Below are 23,147 nucleotides of genomic sequence, written 5' to 3' on the forward strand. Positions count from 1 at the left end.
ATGTGGACATACTCAGTATTCATATCCCCAAAGAAAGAAATGATCTCACTCCAATACATTTTAATAGAAATTTAGCAAAAATAGATAAGATCTTGCTACCATTGAAAGGAAAATACCTGTCTATTTGTGGAAAAATCACCCTGATTAACTCTTTAGTCAAATTACAGTTGACTTATTTGTTTGTGGTTTTGCCTACACCTAGTGACCTGGTTTTTAAATTATATGAACAAAAAATATTCAATTTTATTTGGAATGGCAAGCCAGACAAAATTAAAAGGGCCTATTTATATAATGAATATGAATATATGAATATGAATATATCTAACCTCAGTTAAAATGATTTGGGCCCTGTGCAGAATTTGTTTTTAATTAAAATCACAAATTAATTAATTCAAGTCCACGTGAGAAATTAATTTAGTACATTTCTTTGGGAATTGCCAGCTAATTAAATGTTGGAAGAGGGGATATTAATATTCTCTGAGCCTATATTGAGTCAGTCAATTCCCCTTTAGCATAGTACAAATAGAGTTTGGCCATGAGCAGAAAAGAGAATGCTTCAGGCCTTCAACCTGCACCAAGGTGACTCATGGCAGGGAAGCAGCCTTCTTCAATTGGTTGTTGTCTTTTTATTCTTACTATTTTAAAATCCTTAACTAAACTCTCTCCCCTCAAACTCTAAACTCTGCAGAGAGTGGGGTGTGTTGTCCTCAGGTAGAATTTAATAAGAATGGTTTTAATATTATATTGTGTATAGCAATAACCTAATTGTCTTAGTAAGTGCCAATTTTACCATGTAAATCTTCGTGGGCCCCCCCCCAAACATGTGGGATGCATGCCAGCAAAGCCACTACACAACACTAAACAATACATTAATTGCACTATAGCGGTGACATACGATGCCCACAAACTGTTAGGGCCTACATAAAGCTGTCCCAACAGCAGTGTCCCAAAACCTTACCACTGCTACACCTGGCTATCAGCGGAGCCTTGTCTGGCAGCGAAACAGTTCATTCAGCCTCATACGTATATATATACACAGTATATACATTTTGTTTTGTTTATTGACTTAAAAAAACATAGCTGATATTGCTGACTTGCTAAAACAAATGTGGTTACTACTGACAAAGACGTCTGACTGCTACACCATCTTGGATTATTAGTTTATTAGTTCTAATCTAAGGTGTCTGTAGCTGCAGGAATTTGTTTATTCTGAGAGTGTCAAACTGACCCAGCTAGGTGAGTCATTGTGCATCGGCACTAAACCTCTCTGAATGTGGATGATGATGAGCGGTGCCTGGCCTTTACATCGCGACGTCCTCTGAATGCCCATCTGCTAGCTGTGCCCGCCAGCTGTCTAGAGCATATTGGACTGTTAGCTGTATAGATCCATCAGCCAATTTCTTGGGCCACTATGCATATTTTGCCAATTGGACTTGGACCCCTCTGCTACTCGGAACCCTACTAATACATCACGACTGGTCTATCGACGTCACCGCACGAGGTGGCTAAAACAGAGATTCCTCCATTGAGACGTGCCTCTATGGTCCTTCTGCTAGCTTGCTATCCCCGGCCCGCTAGCTGTCTGAATCACAGTCTCTCCAGCCAGCCCAACCCCTCACTGGACCCCTATTGATCACACGGCTACGCATGCCTCTCCCTAATATCAATATGCCTTGTCCATTACTGTCCTGTTTAGTGATTATTGTCTTATGTCACTGTAGAGCCTCTAGCCCTGCTCAATATGCCTTAACCTACCATTGTTCCACCTCCCACATATGCGGTGACATCACCTGGTTTAAACGTCTCTAGAGACAATATCTCTCTCATCATTACTCAATGCCTAGATTTACCTCCAATGTACTCACATCCTACCATACCCCTGTCTGTACATTATGCATTGAATCTATTCTATCGCGCCCAGAAACCTGCTCCTTTTACTCTCTGCTCCGAACGCACTAGACAACCAGTTCTTTAGCCGTACCCTTATCCTACTCCTCCTCTGTTCCTCTGGTGATGTAAAGGTTAATCCAGGCCATGCAGTGCCTAGCTCCACTCCTACTCCCCAGGTGCTCTCATTTGTTGACTTCTGTAACCGTAAAAGCCTTGGTTTTATGCATGTTAACATTAGAAGCCTCCTCCCTAAGTGTGTTTAATTCACTGCTTTAGCGCACTCTGCCAACCCGGATGTCCTAGCCGTGTCTGAATCCTGGCTTAGGAATACCACCAAAAACCCTGAAATATCCATTCCTAACTATAACATTTTCCGACAAGATTGAACTGCCAAAGGGGGCGGTGTTGCAATCTACTGCAGAGATAGCCTACAGAGGATTCTGTCTTACTATCCAGGTCTGTACCCCAAAAATCCAACTTTCCAGAAACAAGTCTCTCTTCGTTGCCGCTTGCTATAGACCACCCTCTGCCCTTAGCTGTGCTCTGGACACCATATGTGAATTGATTGCCCCCCATCTATCTTCAGAGCTCACGCTGCTAGGTGACCTAAACTGTGACATGCTTAACACCCTGGGTCATCCTACAATCTAAGCTTGATGCCCTCAATCTCAGACAAATTATCAATGAACCCACCAGGTACAACCCCAAATCTGTAAACACGGGCACCCTCATAGATATCATCCCATCCAACTTGCCCTCCAAATACACCTCTGCTGTTTTCAACCAAGATCTCAGCGATCACTGCCTCATTGCCTGCATCCGTAATAGGTCTACGGTCAAACGACCACACCTCATCACTGTCAAACGCTCCCTAAAACACTTCAGCAAGCAGGCCTTTCTAATCAACCTAGCCCGGGTATCCTGGAAGGATATTGACCTCATCCCGTCAGTAGAGGATGCCTGGTTATTCTTTAAAATTGCCTTCCTCGCCATCGTAAATAAGCATGCCCCATTCAAAAAATGTAGAACCAGGAACAGATATAGCCCTTGGTTCTCTCCAGACCTGACTGCCCTTGACCAACACAAAAACATCCTGTGGCATTCTGCATTAGCATCAAATAGCCCCCGTGATATGCAACTTTTCAGGGAAGTTAGGAACAAATATACACAGGCAGTTAGGAAAGCTAAGGCTAGCTTTTTCAAGCAGAAATTTGCATCCTGTAGCACAAACTCAAAAAAGTTCTGGGACACTGTAAAGTCCATGGAGAATAAGAGCACCTCCTCCCAGCTGCCCACTGCACTGAAGCTAGGAAACACTGTCACCACCAATAAATCCACTATAATTGAGAATTTCAATAGGCATTTCTCTACGGCTTGCCATGCTCTCCACCTGGCTACACCTACCCCCCACAGCAACTCGCCCAAAACTCCCCCATTTCTCCTTCACCCAAATCCAGATAGCTGATGTTCTGAAAGAGCTGCAAAATCTGGACCACCACAAATCAGCCGGGCTAGACAATCTGGACACTCTCTTTCTAAAATTATCTGCCGAAATTATTGCAGCCCCTAATACTAGCCTATTCAACCTCTCTTTCGTATCATCTGAGATTCCCATAGATTGGAAAGCTGCCGTGATCATCCCCCTATTCAAAGGGGGAGACACTCTAGACCCAAACTGCTACGGATGTCATGTCTTGTTATGTCTGTTCCTGTCCTTTCTCTTCATTCTCTCTCTCTGCTGGTCTTTTTAGGTTACCTTCTCTGTCTCTCATTCCTCAGCTGTTCTACATCTGCCCTAACTAGCTCTTTCACTCTTCCCCACCTGTTCTCTCTTCCCCCTCTGATTAGGTCTCTATTTCTTTCTCTGTTCCTGCTACTTTCAGGGTCTGATTCTTATTTGTGTTTTTTGATGCCAGAAGCAAGCTGTCGTCTCGTTTGCTTCCACCTTGTCCTGTCCTGTCGGAGTCTGCCTGGCTGGAGCATCCTGCACTATACTAACGTTCTTTTGTTCCGCTGACAACGTTGGAAGAGGATTTATGCCATTCCTGTATTTTCATTAAAGAACTCTGTTTTCTGTTAAAACCGCTTTTGGGTCTTCACTCAAGTTCATAACAGAAGAATCAGACCAAGAATGGACCCAGCGGCTCCGGACCCTTTTCACTCCGCCGTCGAGATCCAGGGAGCGATGCTAGGCAGACACGAGGAGGAATTGTCTGCTGCTCAACATGCCGTTGAGACCCTGGCCGTCCAAGTCTCCGACCTCACAAGACGGGTTCACCAACTCCACCTCGATCCACCGCCCACTTCCAGGGTTTCCGAGTCGCCGGAGCCCAGGATCAACAACCCGCCGTGTTACTCTGGGGAGCCCACTGAGTGCCGCTCATTCCTCACTCAGTGTGATGTGGTGTTCTCTCTCCAGCCCAACACTTACTCTAGGAGCGCAGCCCGCATCGCCTACGTCATTTCTCTCCTTACCGGACGGGCGCGTGAGTGGGGCACGGCAGTCTGGGAGGCGAGGGCTGAGTGTATTAACCAGTATCAGGACTTTAAGGAGGAGATGATACGGGTTTTTGACCGTTCTGTTTTTGGCGAGGAGGCTTCCAGGGCCCTGTCTTCCCTATGTCAGGGGAATAGATCCATAACGGATTATTCTATTGAGTTTCGCACTCTCGCTGCCTCTAGTGACTGGAACGAGCCGGCTTTGCTCGCTCGTTTTCTGGAGGGTCTCCACGTCGAGGTTAAGGATGAGATCCTCTCCCGGAGGTTCCTTCCAGTCTGGACTCCTTAATAGCTCTCGCTATTCGCATAGAGCGACGGTTTGATCTTCGTCGCCGAGCTCGTGGAAAGGAGCTCACGTTCTCCGTTGCTCCCCTCTCCACATCACTGCCACCTGCCGCATCACTGCCACCCTCCTCCGCCGGCTCGGATGCTGAGCCTATGCAGCTGGGGGTATTCGCATCTCGGCCAAGGAGAGGGAACGGAGAATCACCAATCGCCTCTGTCTCTACTGCGGCTCCGCTGGTCATTTTGTCACCTCATGTCCAGTAAAAGGCCAGAGCTCATCAGTAAGAGGAGGGCTACTGGTGAGCGCAACTACTCAGGCCTCTCCTTCTGGATCACGCACTACCTTTCCGGTCCATCTCCGCTGGCCCGGTTCATCTGCTTCCTGCAGTGCCTTGATAGACTCTGGGGCGGAGGGCTGTTTTATGGACGAGACCTGGGCTCGGGAACATGACATTCCTCTCAGACAGTTAGGGGAGCCCAGGGCCTTGTTCGCTTTAGATGGTAGTTCTCTCCCCAAGATTCAGCGTGAGACGCTGCCTTTAACCCTCACTGTCTCTGGTAATCATAGCGAAACCATTTCTTTTTTAATTTTTCGTTCACCTTTTACACCTGTTGTTTTGGGTCATCCCTGGCTAGTACGCCATAACCCTTCTATTAATTGGTCTAGTAATACTATCCTATCCTGGAATGTTTCTTGTCATGTAACCTGTTTAATGTCTGCTATCCCTCCTGTTTCCTCTGTCTCTTCTTCACAGGAGGAGCCTGGCGATTTGACAGGGGTGCCGGAGGAGTATCACGATCTGCGCACGGTGTTCAGTCGTTCCAAGGCCACTTCTCTCCCTCCACACCGGTCGTATGACTGTAGTATTGATCTCCTTCCGGGAACTACTCCCCCCGGGGTAGATTATACTCTCTGTCGGCTCCCGAACGTAAGGCTCTCGAGGATTATTTGTCGGTTTCGCTCGACGCCGGTACCATAGTCTCCTCCTCCTCCCCCGCCGGAGCTGGGTTTTTTTTTGTTCAGAAGAAGGACGGGTCCCTGCGCCCATGCGTGGATTATCGAGGGCTGAATGACATAACTGTTAAGAATCGTTATCCGCTTCCTCTTATGTCTTCAGCCTTCGAGATCCTGCAGGGAGCCAGGTTTTTCACCAAATTGGACCTTCGTAACGCCTACCATCTCGTGCGCATCAGGGAGGGGGACGAGTGGAAGACGGCGTTTAACACTCCGTTAGGGCACTTTGAATACCGGGTTCTTCCTTTCGGCCTCGTTAACGCTCCAGCTGTCTTTCAGGCACTAGTTAACGACGTCCTGAGAGACATGCTGAACATTTTTGTTTTCGTTTACATGGACGATATCCTGATTTTTTCACCGTCTCTCTCGATTCATGTTCAGCACGTGCGACGCGTCCTCCAGCGCCTTTTGGAGAACTGTCTTTATGTGAAGGCTGAGAAGTGCACTTTTCATGCCGCCTCTGTCCCTTTTCTCGGTTCCGTTATTTCCGCTGAGGGCATTAAGATGGATCCCGCTAAGGTCCAGGCTGTCATTGATTGGCCCGTTCCTAAGTCACGCGTCGAGCTGCAGCGCTTTCTGGGCTTCGCTAATTTCTACCGTCGTTTCATCCGTAATTTCGGTCAGGTGGCAGCTCCTCTCACAGCCCTTACTTCTGTTAAGACGTGCTTTAAGTGGTCCGTTTCCGCCCAGGGAGCTTTTGATCTTCTTAAGAATCGTTTTACATCCGCACCTATTCTTGTTACACCTGACATCTCTAGACAGTTTGTTGTTGAGGTTGACGCGTCAGAGGTGGGCGTGGGAGCCATTCTTTCTCAGCGCTCTCTCTGACGGCAAGGTCCATCCTTGCGCGTTTTTCTCTCATCGCTTATCGCCGTCAGAACGTAACTATGATGTTGGTAATCGCGAACTGCTCGCCATCCGCTTAGCCCTAGGCGAATGGCGACAGTGGTTGGAGGGGCGACCGTTCCTTTTGTCGTTTGGACTGACCATAGGAACCTTGAGTACATCCGTTCAGCCAAACGACTTAATGCGCGTCAGGCTCGTTGGGCTCTGTTTTTCGCTCGTTTCGAGTTTGTTATTTCTTATCGTCCGGGCTCAAAAAACACCAAACCTGATGCTTTATCTCGTCTCTTCAGTTCTTCTGAGGTCTCCACCGACCCCGATGGGATTCTCCCTGAGGGGCGTGTTGTCGGGTTGACTGTCTGGGGAATTGAGAGGCAGGTAAAGCAAGCACTCGCTCACACTCCGTCGCCGCGAGCTTGTCCTAGGAACCTTCTGTTCGTTCCCGTTCCTACTCGTCCGGCCGTTCTTCAGTGGGCCCACTCTGCCAAGTTAGCCGGCCACCCCGGCGTTCGGGGTACGCTCGCTTCCATTCGCCAGCGTTTCTGGTGGCCCACTCGGGAACGTGACGCGCGTCGATTTGTCGCCGCTTGTTCGGTCTGCGCGCAGACTAAATCTGGGAACTCTCCTCCTGCCGGCCGTCTCAGACCGCTTCCCATTCCCTCTCGACCGTGGTCTCACATCGCTTTAGATTTTGTCACCGGACTGCCTTCATCAGCGGGGAGGACAGTTATTCTTACGGTTGTCGATAGATTCTCTAAGGCGGCTCATTTCATTCCTCTCGATAAGCTCCCTTCTGCTAAGGAGACGGCTCAGATCATTATCGAGAATGTTTTCCGAATTCATGGCCTTCCGTCTGACGTCGTTTCCGACAGAGGTCCGCAGTTCACGTCTCAATTTTGGAGGGAGTTTTGCCGTTTGATTGGGGCTTCCGTCAGTCTCTCGTCCGGCTTTCATCCCCAGTCTAACGGTCAAGCCGAACGGGCCAATCAGACTGTTGGTCGCATTTTACGCAGTCTTTCTTTTCGTAACCCTGCGTCTTGGTCAGAACAGCTCCCTGGGCAGAGTACGCCCACAACTCGCTTCCCTCGTCTGCTACCGGTCTATCCCCTTTTCAGTGTAGCCTCGGGTACCAGCCTCCGCTGTTCTCATCTCAGCTCGCCGAGTCCTGCGTCCCCTCCGCTCAGGCTTTTGTCCAGCGTTGCGAGCGCACCTGGAAGGGGGTCAGGTCGGCACTTTGCCGTAATAGGGCGCAGACTGTGAGGGCCGCTAATAAGCGTAGGACCAAGAGTCCTAGATATTGTTGCGGTCAGAGAGTATGGCTCTCCACTCAGAACCTTCCCCTTAAGACAGCTTCTCGCAAGTTGGCCCCGCGGTTCATTGGTCCGTTCCGTATTTCCCAGGTCATTAATCCTGTCGCAGTGCGACTTCTTCTCCCGCGCTATCTTCGTCGCGTTCACCCGGTCTTCCATGTCTCCTGTGTTAAGCCCGTTCTTCGCGCCCCCGCTCGTCCCTCCCCCCCCATCCTTGTCGAGGGCGCACCCATCTACAGGGTTCGTAAGATTTTGGACATGCGCCCTCGGGGCCGTGGTCATCAGTACCTAGTTGATTGGGAGGGGTACGGTCCTGAGGAGAGGAGTTGGGTTCCCTCTCGGGACGTGCTGGACCGTTCGCTGATCGATGATTTCCTCCGTTGCCGCCAGGTTTCCTCCTCGAGTGCGCCAGGAGGCGCTCGGTGAGTGGGGGGTACTGTCATGTCTTGTTATGTCTGTTCCTGTCCTTTCTCTTCATTCTCTCTCTCTGCTGGTCTTTTTAGGTTACCTTCTCTGTCTCTCATTCCTCAGCTGTTCTACATCTGCCCTAACTAGCTCTTTCACTCTTCCCCACCTGTTCTCTCTTCCCCCTCTGATTAGGTCTCTATTTCTTTCTCTGTTCCTGCTACTTTCAGGGTCTGATTCTTATTTGTGTTTTTTGATGCCAGAAGCAAGCTGTCGTCTCGTTTGCTTCCACCTTGTCCTGTCCTGTCGGAGTCTGCCTGGCTGGAGCATCCTGCACTATACTAACGTTCTTTTGTTCCGCTGACAACGTTGGAAGAGGATTTATGCCATTCCTGTATTTTCATTAAAGAACTCTGTTTTCTGTTAAAACCGCTTTTGGGTCTTCACTCAAGTTCATAACAACGGACCTATATCTATCCTACCCTCCCTTTCTAAGGTCTTCGAAAGCCAAGTAAACAAACAGATTACCGACCATTTCGAATCCCACCGTACCTTCTCCGCTATGGAATCTGGTTTCAGATCTGGTCATGGGTGCACCCCAGCCACGCTCAAGGTCCTAAACGATATCATAACCGCCATCGATAAGAGACATTACTGTGCAGCCGTATTCATCGACCTGGCTAAGGCTTTCGACTCTGTCAATCACAACATTCTTATTGGCAGACTCAACAGCCTTGGTTTCTCAAATGATTGCCTCGCCTGGTTCACCAACTACTTCTCTGATAGAGTTCAGTGCGTCAAATCGGAGGGCCTAGTGTCCTGACCTCTGGCAGTCTCTATGGGGGTGCCACAGGGTTCAATTCTCGGGCCGACTCTCTTCTCTGTATACATCAATGATGTCGCTCTTGCTGCTGGTGATTCTTTGATCCACCTCTACGCAGACGACACCATTCTGTATACATTTGGCCCTTCTTGGACACTGTTAACTAAACTCCAGACGAGCTTCAATGTCATACAACTCTCCTTCCGTGGCCTCCAACTGCTCTTAACTGCAAGTAAAACTAAATGCATGCTCTTCACCCGATCGCTGCCCTCACCCGCCCGCCTAGCATCACTACTGACTTAGAATATGTGGACAACTACAAGTACCTAGGTGTCTGGTTAGACTGTAAACTCTCCTTCCAGACTCACATTAAACATCTCCAATCCAAGATTAAATCTAGAATCGGCTTCCTATTTCGCAACAAAGCATCCTTCACTCATGCTGCCAAACATACCCTCGTAAAACTGACCATCCTACCGATCCTCGACTTCGGCAATGTCATTTACAAAATAGCCTCCAACACTCTACTCAACAAATTGGATGCAGTCTATCTCAGTGCCATCCGTTTTGTCATTAAAGCCCTATATACGACCCAACACTGCGACCTGTACGCTCTCATTGGCTGGCCCTCACTTCATACTCGTCGCCAAACCCACTGGCTCCAGGTCATCTACAAGTCTCTGCTAGGTAAAGCCCCGCCTTATCTCAGCTCACTGGTCACCATAGCAGCACCCACCCGTAGCACGCGCTCCAGCAGGTATATCTCACTGGTCACCCCCAAGGCCAATTCTTCCCTTGGCCGCCTCTCCTTCCAGGTCTCTGCTGCCAAGGACTGGAACGAACGGCAAAAATCACTAAAGCTGGAGACTCTTATCTCCCTCACTAGCTTGAAGCACCAGCTGTCAGAGCAGCTCACAGATCACTGCACCTGTACATAGCCCATCTGTAAATAGCCCATCCAACTAACTATTTTTTTATCTTGCTCCTTTGCACCCCAGTATCTCTACTTGCACATTCATCTTCTGCACATTCTACCATTCCAGTGTTTAATTGCTATATTGTAATTACTTCGCCATCATGGACTATTTATTGCCTTACCTCCCTTGTCCTCCCTCATTTGCACATGCTGTATATATACCTTTTTCTACTGTATTATTGATTGTATGTTTGTTTATTCCATGTGTAACTCTGTGTTGTTGTATGTGTCAAATTGCTTTGCTTTTTCTTGGCCAGATCGCAGTTGCAAATGAGAACTAGTTCTCAACTCGCCTACCTGGTTAAATAAAGGTAAAAAAAAGAACCTCTCAGACAGTAATCTGGACAGGACAGGATGCTCTGCGATGTGACCATGAATGCAACTGGAGAGCCACAGATCAAAGACCACTCTGATGTAGCATCTCTTCTCTTTGAAGTTATAAGGACTGAGCACAGTAGGCCAGTTCAACTTAATTGAGGAGGATAGGCTCACAGTAATGCCTGGAACGGAATGGATGAAATGGTATCGAACACATCAATTCCATTTACTCCATTCCAAACATTATGAGCCGTCCTCCCCTCAACAGCCCTCTGTGACTCTGAGGGACTTATTCTGAACCACTTTAACGCAACTGGCACAGAGAGTGGGCATTCCACATAGAAATCATCGAAAGTAATAATGTCATAGAGCTTTGTACAGTTGGGACAGTCCACTTCACCGAGTCACCCCAACTCCCTTACATCCACTGGCAAAACACATCAAGACAAAATGTTATGACAGCGTTGAAAAAGGCCTCAAGCTCCTGAGTTCCAGGAAAACATCCCATTGCAATGCTACAGATCTACGCAAGACAACAGTGTCAAACAAGCCTCCCTCTGCAGGATCCTGCGTCATGTTCTGCAAGCTCAAACCTTGGGAAAGTTCCTAAAACGAAGGGTCCACTTCAAAGTTAGTTGAAGTACACTTATTTTTATTTTCTGTTTGTTTCAAAGTATTTTCAAGGTCATTGAATGAAACCCTGCTCTCCTGGAGATGGGTCCCTCAAGGCTTAGGAGACTAGTTTCTGTGTCCTGTGTGTAACCCTTTACCTGCCTCATCCATTGAGGCATACCAGTCACTGTTCATATAGTAATCTACCCTCTAGTGACAATACTAGTATCTACACTGCACTATCAACTGAGTTAATTTGATTACAGTAGCACTGCTTCAACCTGACATAGACAGGGTGCTACGACCTTGAAAATGTCCTAGGCCTGGAAATTTTGGCACAATGGGTTTGCCAGAAAACAAGTGCGATTCAGTGGCAGGTAAAACAGTTTCATGAAACCCACCAACGACACACTATTGACATTCTGGATTACTCAATCCAGTCTCTGGACGAGAGACAATATTAGTTAAGACTATTTGACTATTAACCAAATATTGTCTCAAGGGGATAGGTGACAACCATAACAACGAGAAAGATTGAGAGGTTACATAGAGTACTAGTTACTATCAGGAAGGCCATTTTATATCCAAAGTGCTCATATAAAGATGACATCTATACGGTCCAGTTTTGATTGGACGTAGTCGATAATAAAGTGTACTGTCAAATAGCGATCTAAAGGGCCATCACCTTCAGTGTGCCAGACAGACACGTGTGTTTGAAAACTATAATGAACTCCTCTACCCTGAAAGGTGAACTGGCCGGCTGTCCATCTGTCTGGAGAAGCAGAAGGGGCAGGGGGCTCTGACACTTACAGACTCGTAGGTAGGGGGCAGCTGGGCAGCTCAGGGGGGTGCCCTCCTCTCATTGGAGGCAGGAAGTTGTTAAAGGCATCATATGTGCCAACAGAGGGGCCGTTTAACCCTATGAGGCCGGGCATCTAAAGAAAAAAACGAATATGTATGAAAACATCACATTCATATCAACATCTCTATATTTCAGTCTTAAAGCTGGAATCCTTAATGGTGAAACAGCCATGTCTGTTGGCGATATTACAACAACAACAAAGTTACTGCAAACAACTAACACTGGTAATCTACCCTCTCTAGTGGCAGCACTAGTATCTACACTGCACTACCAACCGACTTCCTTGATTACAGTAGCACTTATTCACTTGAAAAGATATGACACAGAAACAATTACGTCTAAGAAAATTAGCCACCCCAGAACTTCAATTAGAAATATGTCCTTTATTAGACATAAAAAACATAGGCTAATATGTTTTGTGACAAGATATACAGTACACTTGCAAATCGAAGTTAATATCAAACACTCTTCAAACAATCCTATATTACACCTAAGAGGATGAGCAGTCAAAGCAGTGAGCGGGTCACTGTACGGTAGTGTTAAAGTCTTATTTTAGGATGGTGGAGTAGACAGTCCTAACTTCCATCCATAGTAAATGAGTGAAAACAAGCTATAAGACTGGAACAGCAAATCCAGGCCTGTTTCTCTCCTTTATCAAAACTACTTCCATCACCAAGATTCAATACATGTTCATAAAATAAAAAAACTTTAAACTAACTTTAACAAAGATTATATAAATTAAGAAATAGGCATGTTACAAGTGGTGTAAAGTACTTAGGTAAAAATACTTTACAGTACTACTTAAGTCATTTTCTGGAGTATCTGTACTTTACTATTTATATTTTTGACAACTTTTACTTCAATACCCCCCCACCCCCCAAATAATATTGTACATTTTCCCCGACACCCAAAAGTAATCGTTACATTTTGAATGCTTAACAGGACAGAAAATTGGTCCAATGCACACTCATCGAAATAACATCCCTGGTCATCTCTTTCACCTCTGATCTGGTGGGCTTACTCAACACAAATGCTTAGTTTGTATATTATGTGTGTGTTGGGAGTGTGTCCCTGGCTCTCCACAACATTTAAAAACACAAGAATTGTGTTTTCTGGTTGCTTAAAATAAGGAATTTTAAATTATTTATACTTTCAATACTTAAGTATTTTAAAACCAAATGCTTTGAGTTTTAATCAAGTAGTATTTTACTGGGTGACTTTCACTTGAGTCATTTTCTATTAAGGCATCTTTACTTTTATTCAAGTATGACAATTGGGTGATTTTTCCACCACTGCATGTTACGTGTACATAGTCTGACTATACTTACAGAATGGGAAGGTCTCCGATGATGGTAAATGCAGTGTGGCGCACATACATAGATAACATACTGAATCACACTATAAACCTCTATTACACACAGAGGAAGAAGAACCCATCACACTTGAGGGACGTATTTACATCAAACTTACATGGTCAAATGGTTTTCCATAGAGTATAATTTCTGTCACCAGTGAAATCATGCATTCCAGTCACCAATACACTGCATGGGTTATTTTACACAAACATGGAAAGTGCATGTATAGGGTTAAACTAAATCCTCTTTAAAACATCAAGTGGATTTTATTAGAACAAATGTACAAAATAAAAATATTTTCCAACTCTTGCCTTCAACCTCCTACCAACATATGGTTACTGTACAATTAAAACAATCATTCCTGTAAATAGCATTGTGTATTTCATATCTCAATACCCCACTTTATCAATCAAGTCTAATTAAATCCCTTCACCCTATGTAAGGTAACAGATATGTCAAAGAACCGGTTTCAGAAGTCACCAAAGATCCAGAGCCAGAGAGTAATGAGGGTAAAACCCATCATAGGCCGTAGCACCCGGTCTTGAAAATGTCCTAGGCCTGAATATTTCGACATAATGGGTTTGCCAGAAAACAGTTTTTTCTAGTAGGCGATTCAGTGACAGGTAAAAAAACAGGTTCATGAAACCCACCAACGACACACTATTGACATTCTGGATTACTCAATCCAGTCTCTGGTCGAGAGACATTATTAGTTGGGACCATTTGATTACTAACCAAATATTGTCTCATACTGTGAGTCAAGGGGATAGGTGACAACCATAACAACGAGAAAGATTGAGAGGTTACATAGAGTACTAGTTACTATCAGGAAGGCCATTTTATATCCAAAGTGCTCATATAAAGATGACACCTATATGGTCCAGTTGATTGGACGTAGTCGATAATAAAGTGTACTGCAAATTGTACTGTCAAATAGCGATCTAAAGGGCCTTCACCTTCAGTGTGCCAGACATACACGTGTGTTTGAATGAGGCACAGTTCATGTTAACATCAGTAAAACTACACAGTGAGGAGAGTTTCACTGCAAAGGATGCCAATCCAAATATTTAAACATTTCCTGATCCTGTAACTGCGGTGACTGACAACACAGAGGAGCATGATGGGATACCGAAGGATTAGGTCTTCTTCTTCAGATCCTCAAAGCGCCGTGACAGGTCATCAAAGTCGATGTCATCAGAGCTCGCAGTGTTTCGTCCAACTCCAAAGGAGGAAGTGGGAAGCGTGTCGGGAACTGAGGGCAGCTCAGGGAGGGCGTTGTTATCGTAGATCTGGGATGAAGGCCCGGGGCCTGTGGAAAGAACATATGTTTAGATTGACATTACAAATACACCCCAATGCAACCGTTATGCAAAAAGAAAGCAATACTATATGTGACGTGTAGGAAAGGAAATATTAATTGAAAACAACTTACCAGACACCTGGGAACGATCAGAAGGTTTAATAGACAGCTCATCAATCTGAAAAATACACACCCATCATGATCGCTCTACCCTGCCTGCATGTTGAACTGTTAAAGTTGTATTGATACATGAGAAGGCAGAGAAAAACAATGTTTTGTATGTTAGTATGTGATTGGAGGAGGAATAATTATTGAAGTAGTGCATTGCTGAGAAAGTCAACACCGCTGGGGTAAGAATGAGCAAAAAGCAAGAGCTAATAATATAATTAACCTCAAATTGCATTCACTTCACTATGAAGAACATGGCTTCCCTGCCACATCCAGTAACATACTAGTTTGACAGCAAGTAGATCGGTTTCAGCATATTATAAATCACTCAGAGCATTCAAAAGACAGTCGTATGCAGTTCAGCACAAGGTTAGTGATTAACAGTTAATACGAGCTATGACCGTTTCCACATTCTATCAGGTCCCTGTATCATAGCACTGTGCTGCAGAGACAAGCGATGGCACAAGCAAACTATAATGAACTCCTCTTCCCTGAAAGGTGAACTGGCCGGCTGTCCATCTGTCTGGAGAAGCAGAAGGGGCAGGGGGCTCTGACACTTACAGACTCGTAGGTAGGGGGGCAGCTGGGCAGCTCAGGGGGGTGCCCTCCTCTCATTGGAGGCTGGAAGTTGTTAAAGGCATCATATGTGCCAACAGAGGGGCCGTTGAACCCTATGAGGCCGGGCATCTAAAGAAGAAAACGAATATAAATAAAAACATCACATTCATAAATCAACATCTCTATATTTATTAAAGCTGGAATCCTTAATGGTGAAACAGCCATGTCTGTTTGAGATATTACGACAACAAAGTTACTTCAAACAACTAACACTGTTTTCTTCTCTGACGTCGCACACGCGACAGAAAAGCACATACGTACAGCACTTTTTTCCATGCTGCATGAACAACAGCGGTCAGTGGCGCCGTTTCCCCCTACTGCGGACTCCATCTGTAAGCAACTCTCTCTCCAAACAGGAGTGGTGTCATTCAAGCCACTTTTGGGAAGAAAAAAAAAAGTCTTACTGCTCCTTTGGGTGTTGGGTAGCTGAACGCTGATGGGGGGCCCATGGGCATAGGCATGGCTCCAGCGGTGAAGCCGCCACCACCACCACCACCTGGCTTCTTGAAGTCAGAGTCCACATCTATGAGGTCAGCCTCTTCGCCTTTACACACCTCCGGCTGCGTGGGGGGGGGGGGGGTTGTACAAATAAAATGTAATTTGTCACAAGCATCGTAAACAACAGGTGTAGACTAAAAGGACTGCATGATCAATCCAACGTCTGCATTGGCCGTGCAGCATTTATGGTGATATGGCCTCTGCAGAAGTCGGTGCATTCATACTTTCTCGCGCGCAGCAGAGCAGTTGTCAAGGAAGTGAGTTTGTATTTATACAGGACCTCCCCCACACACCATCAACCAATCATGTCAATGCGGTGCTAAACAGAGCCCTTTGCATTGTTACAAAATTTGAGAGGTGCCCGGCGAAACGGCACGGAGCTTGACTTGGCCCCTGCATGCTTCCGGAGGCTCCGCAATGAGCGTCACACCCTCCATACGAAGCCTCTGACCACATTTTCAGATGAAGCATAAATTGGCTTTAACAGTGAAATGCTTACATACGGGCCTTCCCCAACAGAGAGAAAGAAAACGGAGAAATAATAACACGTAAAGTAGTAATGCATACACAATGAGTACTGATAACATGGCTATATACACGGATTACCAGTACTGGGTCAATGTAATTGAGGTAGATACGTACATATAACTAGGAATAAAGTTACTAGGCAACAGGACAGGCAATGAGTGCCGTGTATGTGATGAGTCAAAAGAGTGCAAAAAGGGTCAATGCAGATAGTCCGGGGAGGTATTTAGTTAACTATTTAGTAGTCTTATGGCTTGGGGCTAGAAGCTATTCAGGGTCCTGTTGGTTCCAGACTTGGTAGTATATAAATAGTAGAGTCAGTCAGGGGGTGGGCACAGGGAGACAGGCACACAGGTCAATGGCAGGAGGCAGACAGGTTGTCATCATCATCAGATACTCACTCTGACCATGGCGTCTGACTCGTAGGGCACGTTGTAATTCTTGGCAATCTCAATGAGGTAGCGCTCCACCAGGATCTTAGGAGGAGCCTCTACACTCAGTTTGTGCATGAGCTATGGGGTAAAGTAGAGACAGGGAAATGTTTCAGGCAGAAACAAAACACATATCTACAGTACCAATCAAAAGTTTGGATACACCTACTCATTCAAGGGTTTCTTTAATTGTTTCTACATTTTAGAATAGTGAAGACATCAACTATGAAATAACACAGATTCATTTAACCAAAATAGTGTTAAACAAATCAAAATATGAGATTCTTCAATGTAGCCACCCTTTGCCTTGCTGACAGATTTGCACATTCTTGGCACTCTCTCAACCATCTTCATGAATAATGATTTTCCAGTCTTGAAGGAGTTCCCACATATGCTGAGCACTTGTTGGCTGCTTTTCCTTTACTCTAGAGTCCAACTCATCCCAAACCATCTCAATTAGGTAGAGGTCGGGTGATTGTGGAGGCCAAGTCATCTGACGCAGCACTCCATCCCTCTCCTTCTTGGTCAAATAGCCCTTACACAGCCTGGAGGTATGTTGGGTCATTGTCCTGTCGAAAAACAAAAATAGTCTCACTAAGCGCAAACCAGATGGGATGGTGTATCGCTGCAGAATGCCATGGTAGCTATGGTGGTTAAGTGTGCCTTGAATTCTAAATAAAGCACTGACAGTGTCACCAGCAAAGCACCCCCATACCTCCTCCATGCTTCACGGTAGGAACCACACGAGGAGATCATCAGTTCACCTACTCTGCGTCTCACAAAGACAGTGTTTGGACCAAAAATCTCAAATTTGGACACCAGATTTCCACTGGTCTAATGTCCATTGCTTGTGTTTCTTGTCTCAAGTAAGTCTCTTCTTATTATTGGTGTCCTTTAATAGTTGTTTCTTTGCAGCAATTCGACCATGAAGGCCTGATTCATACGGTCTCCTCTGAACAGTGGCTGTTGAGATGTGTTTGTTACTTGAACGGTCAAGCATTTATTGGGCTGGTAACTCTAATGAACTTATCCTCTGCAGCAGAAGTAACTCTGGGTCTTCCTTTCCTGTGGCGGTCCTTATGAGAGCCAGTTTCATAATAGCGCTTGATGGCTTTTGCAACTGCACCTGAAGAAACGTACAAAGTTCTTGAAATGTTCCATATTGACCCTGTCTTAAAGTAACAGACTGTCATTTCTTTTAGCTTATTTGAGCTGTTCCTGCCATAATATGGACTTGGTCTTTTACCAAATTGGGCTATCTTCTGTATACCACAAAGAGTGTGCAAATCTGTCATCAAGGCAAAGGGTGACTACTTTGAAGAATCTAAAATATATTTGGATATGTTTAACACTTTATTGGTTACTACATGATTCCATGTGTGTTATTTCATCATTTTGATGTCTTCACTATTATTCTACAATGTAGAAAATAGTAAAGAGAAAAACCCTTGAATGAGTAGGTGTGTCCAAACTTTGACAGGTACTGTATCTTAAAGCAGACCATCTAAAAATGCATACCCTATCATTGACTGTCCCGATTTGGTTTGTCCTACAGAGCTTGCCATACTCCTTGCTGTATTTGGCACACAGCTGATCAGACACCTGGATGGAGAAAGCACAGTATCAAGGATCACAACACAGCAAAAAGTGTACAAAATGCACACATTTATTTCTTATTTTTTACTGAGGACTAGTTAAGTTTTATTAGTCCTATGTAGAGGATATGCATGGTATACATGGTCCACAACATAATGCTTACTTGCAGGTTTCTTCGACAATGAAACAATAAAACATAAAAGATAAAAATACGAACATAAAGTAAATGGCAGTTGAATAGAATAATACATTGTAACATAAGTATAATACAGGAAGGCACAATTTATAGTTCAATAGTTACATGTGTATTGGGTAAGGGGCAGGATGCAAGTGTTTCAATTAGGCAGTATAATAAGACTAATCCAAGAGACTATACATGCTAGACATGTTAATGCACAATGCATACTACTCACAATTTTGAGCTCGTTGACCTCAGACTGCAGACGTGGGGCTGCCCAGATGAGAGTGGACACAGCTTCCTGCAGGCCAGGGTCGAGCTCCCTTTCAAGAAACAGACAAATAGGTGTTAAGGGCTTGACAGATTTTTTACTTGTCTGAAGGCTCAAATTAAAAATGGTCTGTAACATCATGGGCCAAAAGGGTGACTTAACATGGGGTTGTATGATGCAAGGAACCCCTTTAAAAAACAATTATCATTACCATACAGAGAATCAGAAAAATGTAAGCCACCCTCTGCATATTCAGACTGTCTCAAAATAGAACACAGACCCTTAAAAAAATACAAAGGTTGTGTCACCAGATAGGTGCAGTGAAATGTGTCGTTTTACTGATTGAGCCATAGTAATACGGCGCCCCCTGTAGCAAATTAGTATTAAGTAACATGCTCAAAAGGCACAATGACAGATTTTTTACCTCATCGGCTCAGGTATTCCAACCAGCGAGTTTTGTTACTAGCTCAAAGCTCTAGGCTACCTGCCGCCCTTTAAGGCTCTCCTGGAGGATAGTTGGCAATCCTTAAATAACACAAATCATTTTTAAACTTTACAATTACAACCAAATACTATTTAATGAATAAGGGATCAAATGGCTTAAGTAGGCTACTTCAAAGCAAGGTAACTCTAAGACATGTTAATCTATAACCATGTAAGGATGAAATATTAAGGTTTCTGTGGAGATCTATTGACAGGATAGGAGTCATTTCAAAATTAGGCTACTCTTAGGACCGGGGCGATACTCGTCATTATCGGGGCAAGGAAACACGAAGCGGATTTAGGAAAACAGCCCTATTTTTCATCCTGAGTCATATTTCTGTATTTTACAAGCTATAGCACACAATATTTTACATACAGACGGTTTTTAAAGGACCAAAGTGTTGGGACTGCTTTGGGTTCTCATGGAAGAAATATTGTGACACTTGTTTCATCCCAGCCCTAGCTATTATAAGAATATTTTTAACACTGTCAAAATGACATGCCCAGTGTTGAAGAGTGTTTGAGATGCTTTTTAATTTAAAAAAATGATATATAACAGGAGTAGGTTAACGCACCCGTTCATCAACTGCACGACGGTCATTTATTCAGGAGTGCCGGACATCAATACATGCTATTAGCTAAAATACTTAACTACCAAGATAACCAGCCAAGCTACATGATATGTTTTGAATTGGCTAACTTGTCCATCTGTTAGTGTATCATTATTTTATAGGCCATAGTCTAGCTGCGACAATCTCTCCCCTCAGGCCCAATCACACTGGCAGAAATGCAGGGATGTACACATGATTTTTCCAGGATAATCATGGCCGTATGATCTGTTCGCTAATCAAAAATGTACCGTCAGTGGGCAAATAACTCACTAACTAGCAAGGAATATCAACAAATGGGCTCTGAGCTTTGATCACCTCGTGACCGCAAAACTGATCGGCGCAATTTTAGGATTAAATTTTTTAGCTTGTCCTTCCAGACAATTTACAGTAAATCTATATTCTTCTTGTCCAACTAATTGTTTACCTGTCCCGGACAAGCGTTAATGTCGAGCCCTGAAGGATAAACTCCGAAATAGGGAAAGGAGTTTTTCCTTGACCAGGAGAAATTTTGGCTCTTCTTTCAATTGCCTTTACTCGATTCCTTGCATCCTCTCTCGTCTCCGTCTCAAAATGCATTGGAAGAGAAGTCCCAAGGCTCCTCCCCTCTCTAACCTCATCCAATGTGTTTTGAGGAGGCAGCAAGGAGACATGATGCAAGGAAAGAAACAATTGGACAAGGAGAATCTTTCGAGTCCTCTAGGCAGGCTCATTTACTTCATGGACTGGATGAGGCCAAAGCGAGCCAGCAGCAGGTCACAGTACAGTTCTAGGATCTCCATGGCCTCTACCAAGTAGTCCTCTCTGATGATGTGTTCCACACGGATCCGTGCTCGCTCATCCTTTCCTGTTGATAGGTAGTCTGCAATCTCCTTCCGTGCTTTCTGAGCTAGCTCAGCTACAAAGGGACAGAAGATCCATTCTGTAAGCATTTATTTTACAGACAATCAGAGACACAAATGTTAAATAACAGAGACTACAGCTTGCACAGTGTTTGTGTGTGCATGTACAGTACCAGTCAAAGGTTTGGACACACCTACTCATTCAAGGGTTTCTTTATGTTTACTATTTTCTACATTGTAGAATGAAGACATGAAAACTATGAAGTAACACATGGAATCATGTGGTAACCAAAACAAAAATCAAGATATATTTTAGATTCTTCAAAGTAGCCACCCTTTGCCTTGACAGCTTTGCACACTCTGGGCATTCTCTCTACCACCTTCACCTGGAATGCTTTTCCAACAGTCTTGATGGAGTTCCCACATACACTGAGCACTTGTTGGCTGTTTTTCCTTCACTCTGCGGTCCAACTCATCCTAAACCATCTCAATTGGGTTGAGGTCGGGTGATTGTGGAGGTCGGGCATCTGGTGGGAACCACATATCGCTGCAGAATGCTGTGGTAGCTATGGTGGTTAAGTGTGCCTTGAATTCTAAAGCACTAACAGTGTCACCAGCAAAGCACCCCCACACCTCCTCCATGCTTCACAGTGTGAACCACACGAGGAGATCATCATCTCACCTACTCTGAGTCTCACAAAGACACGGTGGTTGGAACCAAAAATCTCAAATTTGGACCCATCAGATCAATTTCCACTGGTCTAATGTCCATTGCTTGTGTTTCTTGGCCTAAGCAAGTCTCTTATCATTGGTGTCCTTTAGTAGTGGTTCTTTGCAGCAATTTGACCATGAAGGCTTGATTCACACAGTCGCCGCTGAACAGTTGATGTTGAGATGTTCTTGTTATAATATGGACTTGGTCTTTTACCAAATAGGTAAAAGTAGAAGAAGATGGGGCTACCCCCAAGAAGAAGAAGATGGGGCTATCACAACACAACTGATTGGCTCAAATGCATTGAGGAAAGAAATTCCACAAATTAACTTTCAACAAGGCACACCTCTTAATTGAAATGCATTCCAGGTGACTACCTCAAGAAGCTGATTGAAAGAATGCCAAGAATGCAAAGCTGTCATCAAGGCAAAGGGTGGCTACTTTGAAGAATCTCAAATAAATTTTGATTTGTTTAACACTTTTTTTGGTTACATGAATTCATGTGTTATTTCATAGTTTTGATGTATTCACTAGTATTCTACAATGTAGAAAATAGTAACAATAAAGAAAACCCCTGGAATGAGTAAGTGTGTCCAAACTTTTGACTTGTACTGTTGTTGCCTGGCTCACTTTTCTTTTTCTCCAAGAGCTTCAGGCGATTGATCACCAATCGGAGGTTGACCCGGAGTCTTTCTGCTTTGAATCCTCCCCCAAGCATGATGGCCAGCTAAGGAAACAAAATAAGTTGGTATTGAAAAGAGGAGCCAATACATACTGGCAAGTATGACAATTTCTTTGCCACACTGACATACTGTCATCACCCACCATATTGTTTTCACCTATCCTTTGTTCAGAGAACGTGAAGATGAAGGAGATGAGGGAATAAGGAGAAGTTTCGAAACTAGTGAGTCATCACCATCATGTGAGCGGGTTGATGGCCACACCAGTAACTACAGGCAGGTAGGACTGGAGCGGACATATAAAACTGACAGACATTGAGCTATGTAGCTAACTTAACTAGCTAAAAAGCTAACAGTATCTACCTCTGAAACCAATAACCGTCTAACTAGCTTACATCGCCTTCAGAAATATAAACATTTTAATTAACTAAATCCATGTTGATGGATCACATAGTAAAGGAAATAGTGAGCTAACTAGCTAGTTTGCACAACAAGGATGAAGAAATATAGTTAACTACTAACGTTAGTTGTTAGCTATGCTAGCAAGATAGCTAGCTAACGTCTGATAAACAAAGCAGTGCTGTTCGAATAAAACGTATCCAGCTAGCTACAGTAGTTACCTTAAAAAACGACCAAACAATAAAAGGCATCGTATATATTATACTTTACATTTCATATCTAATGAACACAATTTTTTTGACATTACCTGTTAGCTAGGTTAACAGCAACTTATCAAGTTGCTTGACTTCCGTGAATGCGACTCTTCCTCATTCAATAACACCGAAAAAGGCAGTGACGTCACGGGAAATGTGCAAAACGTGGGCGTGTCACACCTGCTGTTTACACCACTAGAAGGCGATAGTGGATTTGAGAGCCATAAACTAGATTTCAAAGAAATTAGACCCAATGCCATAAATATACAGTACGCTTGCTACATAGCCAGATATGCTTTGAGGAAGACGACCACAATATAGCTGGTCAAACTGCACAGGGCAGCAAGGCTGAGTTTCAAAACTACACCCCACAGATCAACATTTTTAGATC

At 44.5% G+C, this 23,147-nt stretch overlaps 1 protein-coding gene across 1 annotated transcript; it reads right to left on the reverse strand.

The window, feature by feature from the left end:
- Positions 1-12,201: 12,201 nt before the first annotated feature.
- LOC135547961 (IST1 homolog) lies at positions 12,202-22,908 on the reverse strand. The gene is made up of 10 exons (XM_064977167.1): positions 22,810-22,908; positions 22,054-22,150; positions 20,587-20,767; positions 18,743-18,830; positions 18,252-18,335; positions 16,704-16,814; positions 15,684-15,839; positions 15,223-15,348; positions 14,626-14,671; positions 12,202-14,502 (listed from the first exon to the last, which is right to left on the reverse strand). Exons 2-10 carry the CDS (start codon positions 22,139-22,141, stop codon positions 14,330-14,332), a joined length of 1,053 nt encoding a protein of 350 aa, XP_064833239.1. The 5' UTR covers positions 22,142-22,150; positions 22,810-22,908; the 3' UTR covers positions 12,202-14,329.
- Between the last annotated feature and the right edge of the window lie 239 nt (positions 22,909-23,147).

This window comes from Oncorhynchus masou, chromosome 1 (genome assembly GCF_036934945.1).
Source record: "Oncorhynchus masou masou isolate Uvic2021 chromosome 1, UVic_Omas_1.1, whole genome shotgun sequence".
In the NCBI taxonomy this organism is placed as follows: Eukaryota; Metazoa; Chordata; class Actinopteri; order Salmoniformes; family Salmonidae; genus Oncorhynchus; species Oncorhynchus masou.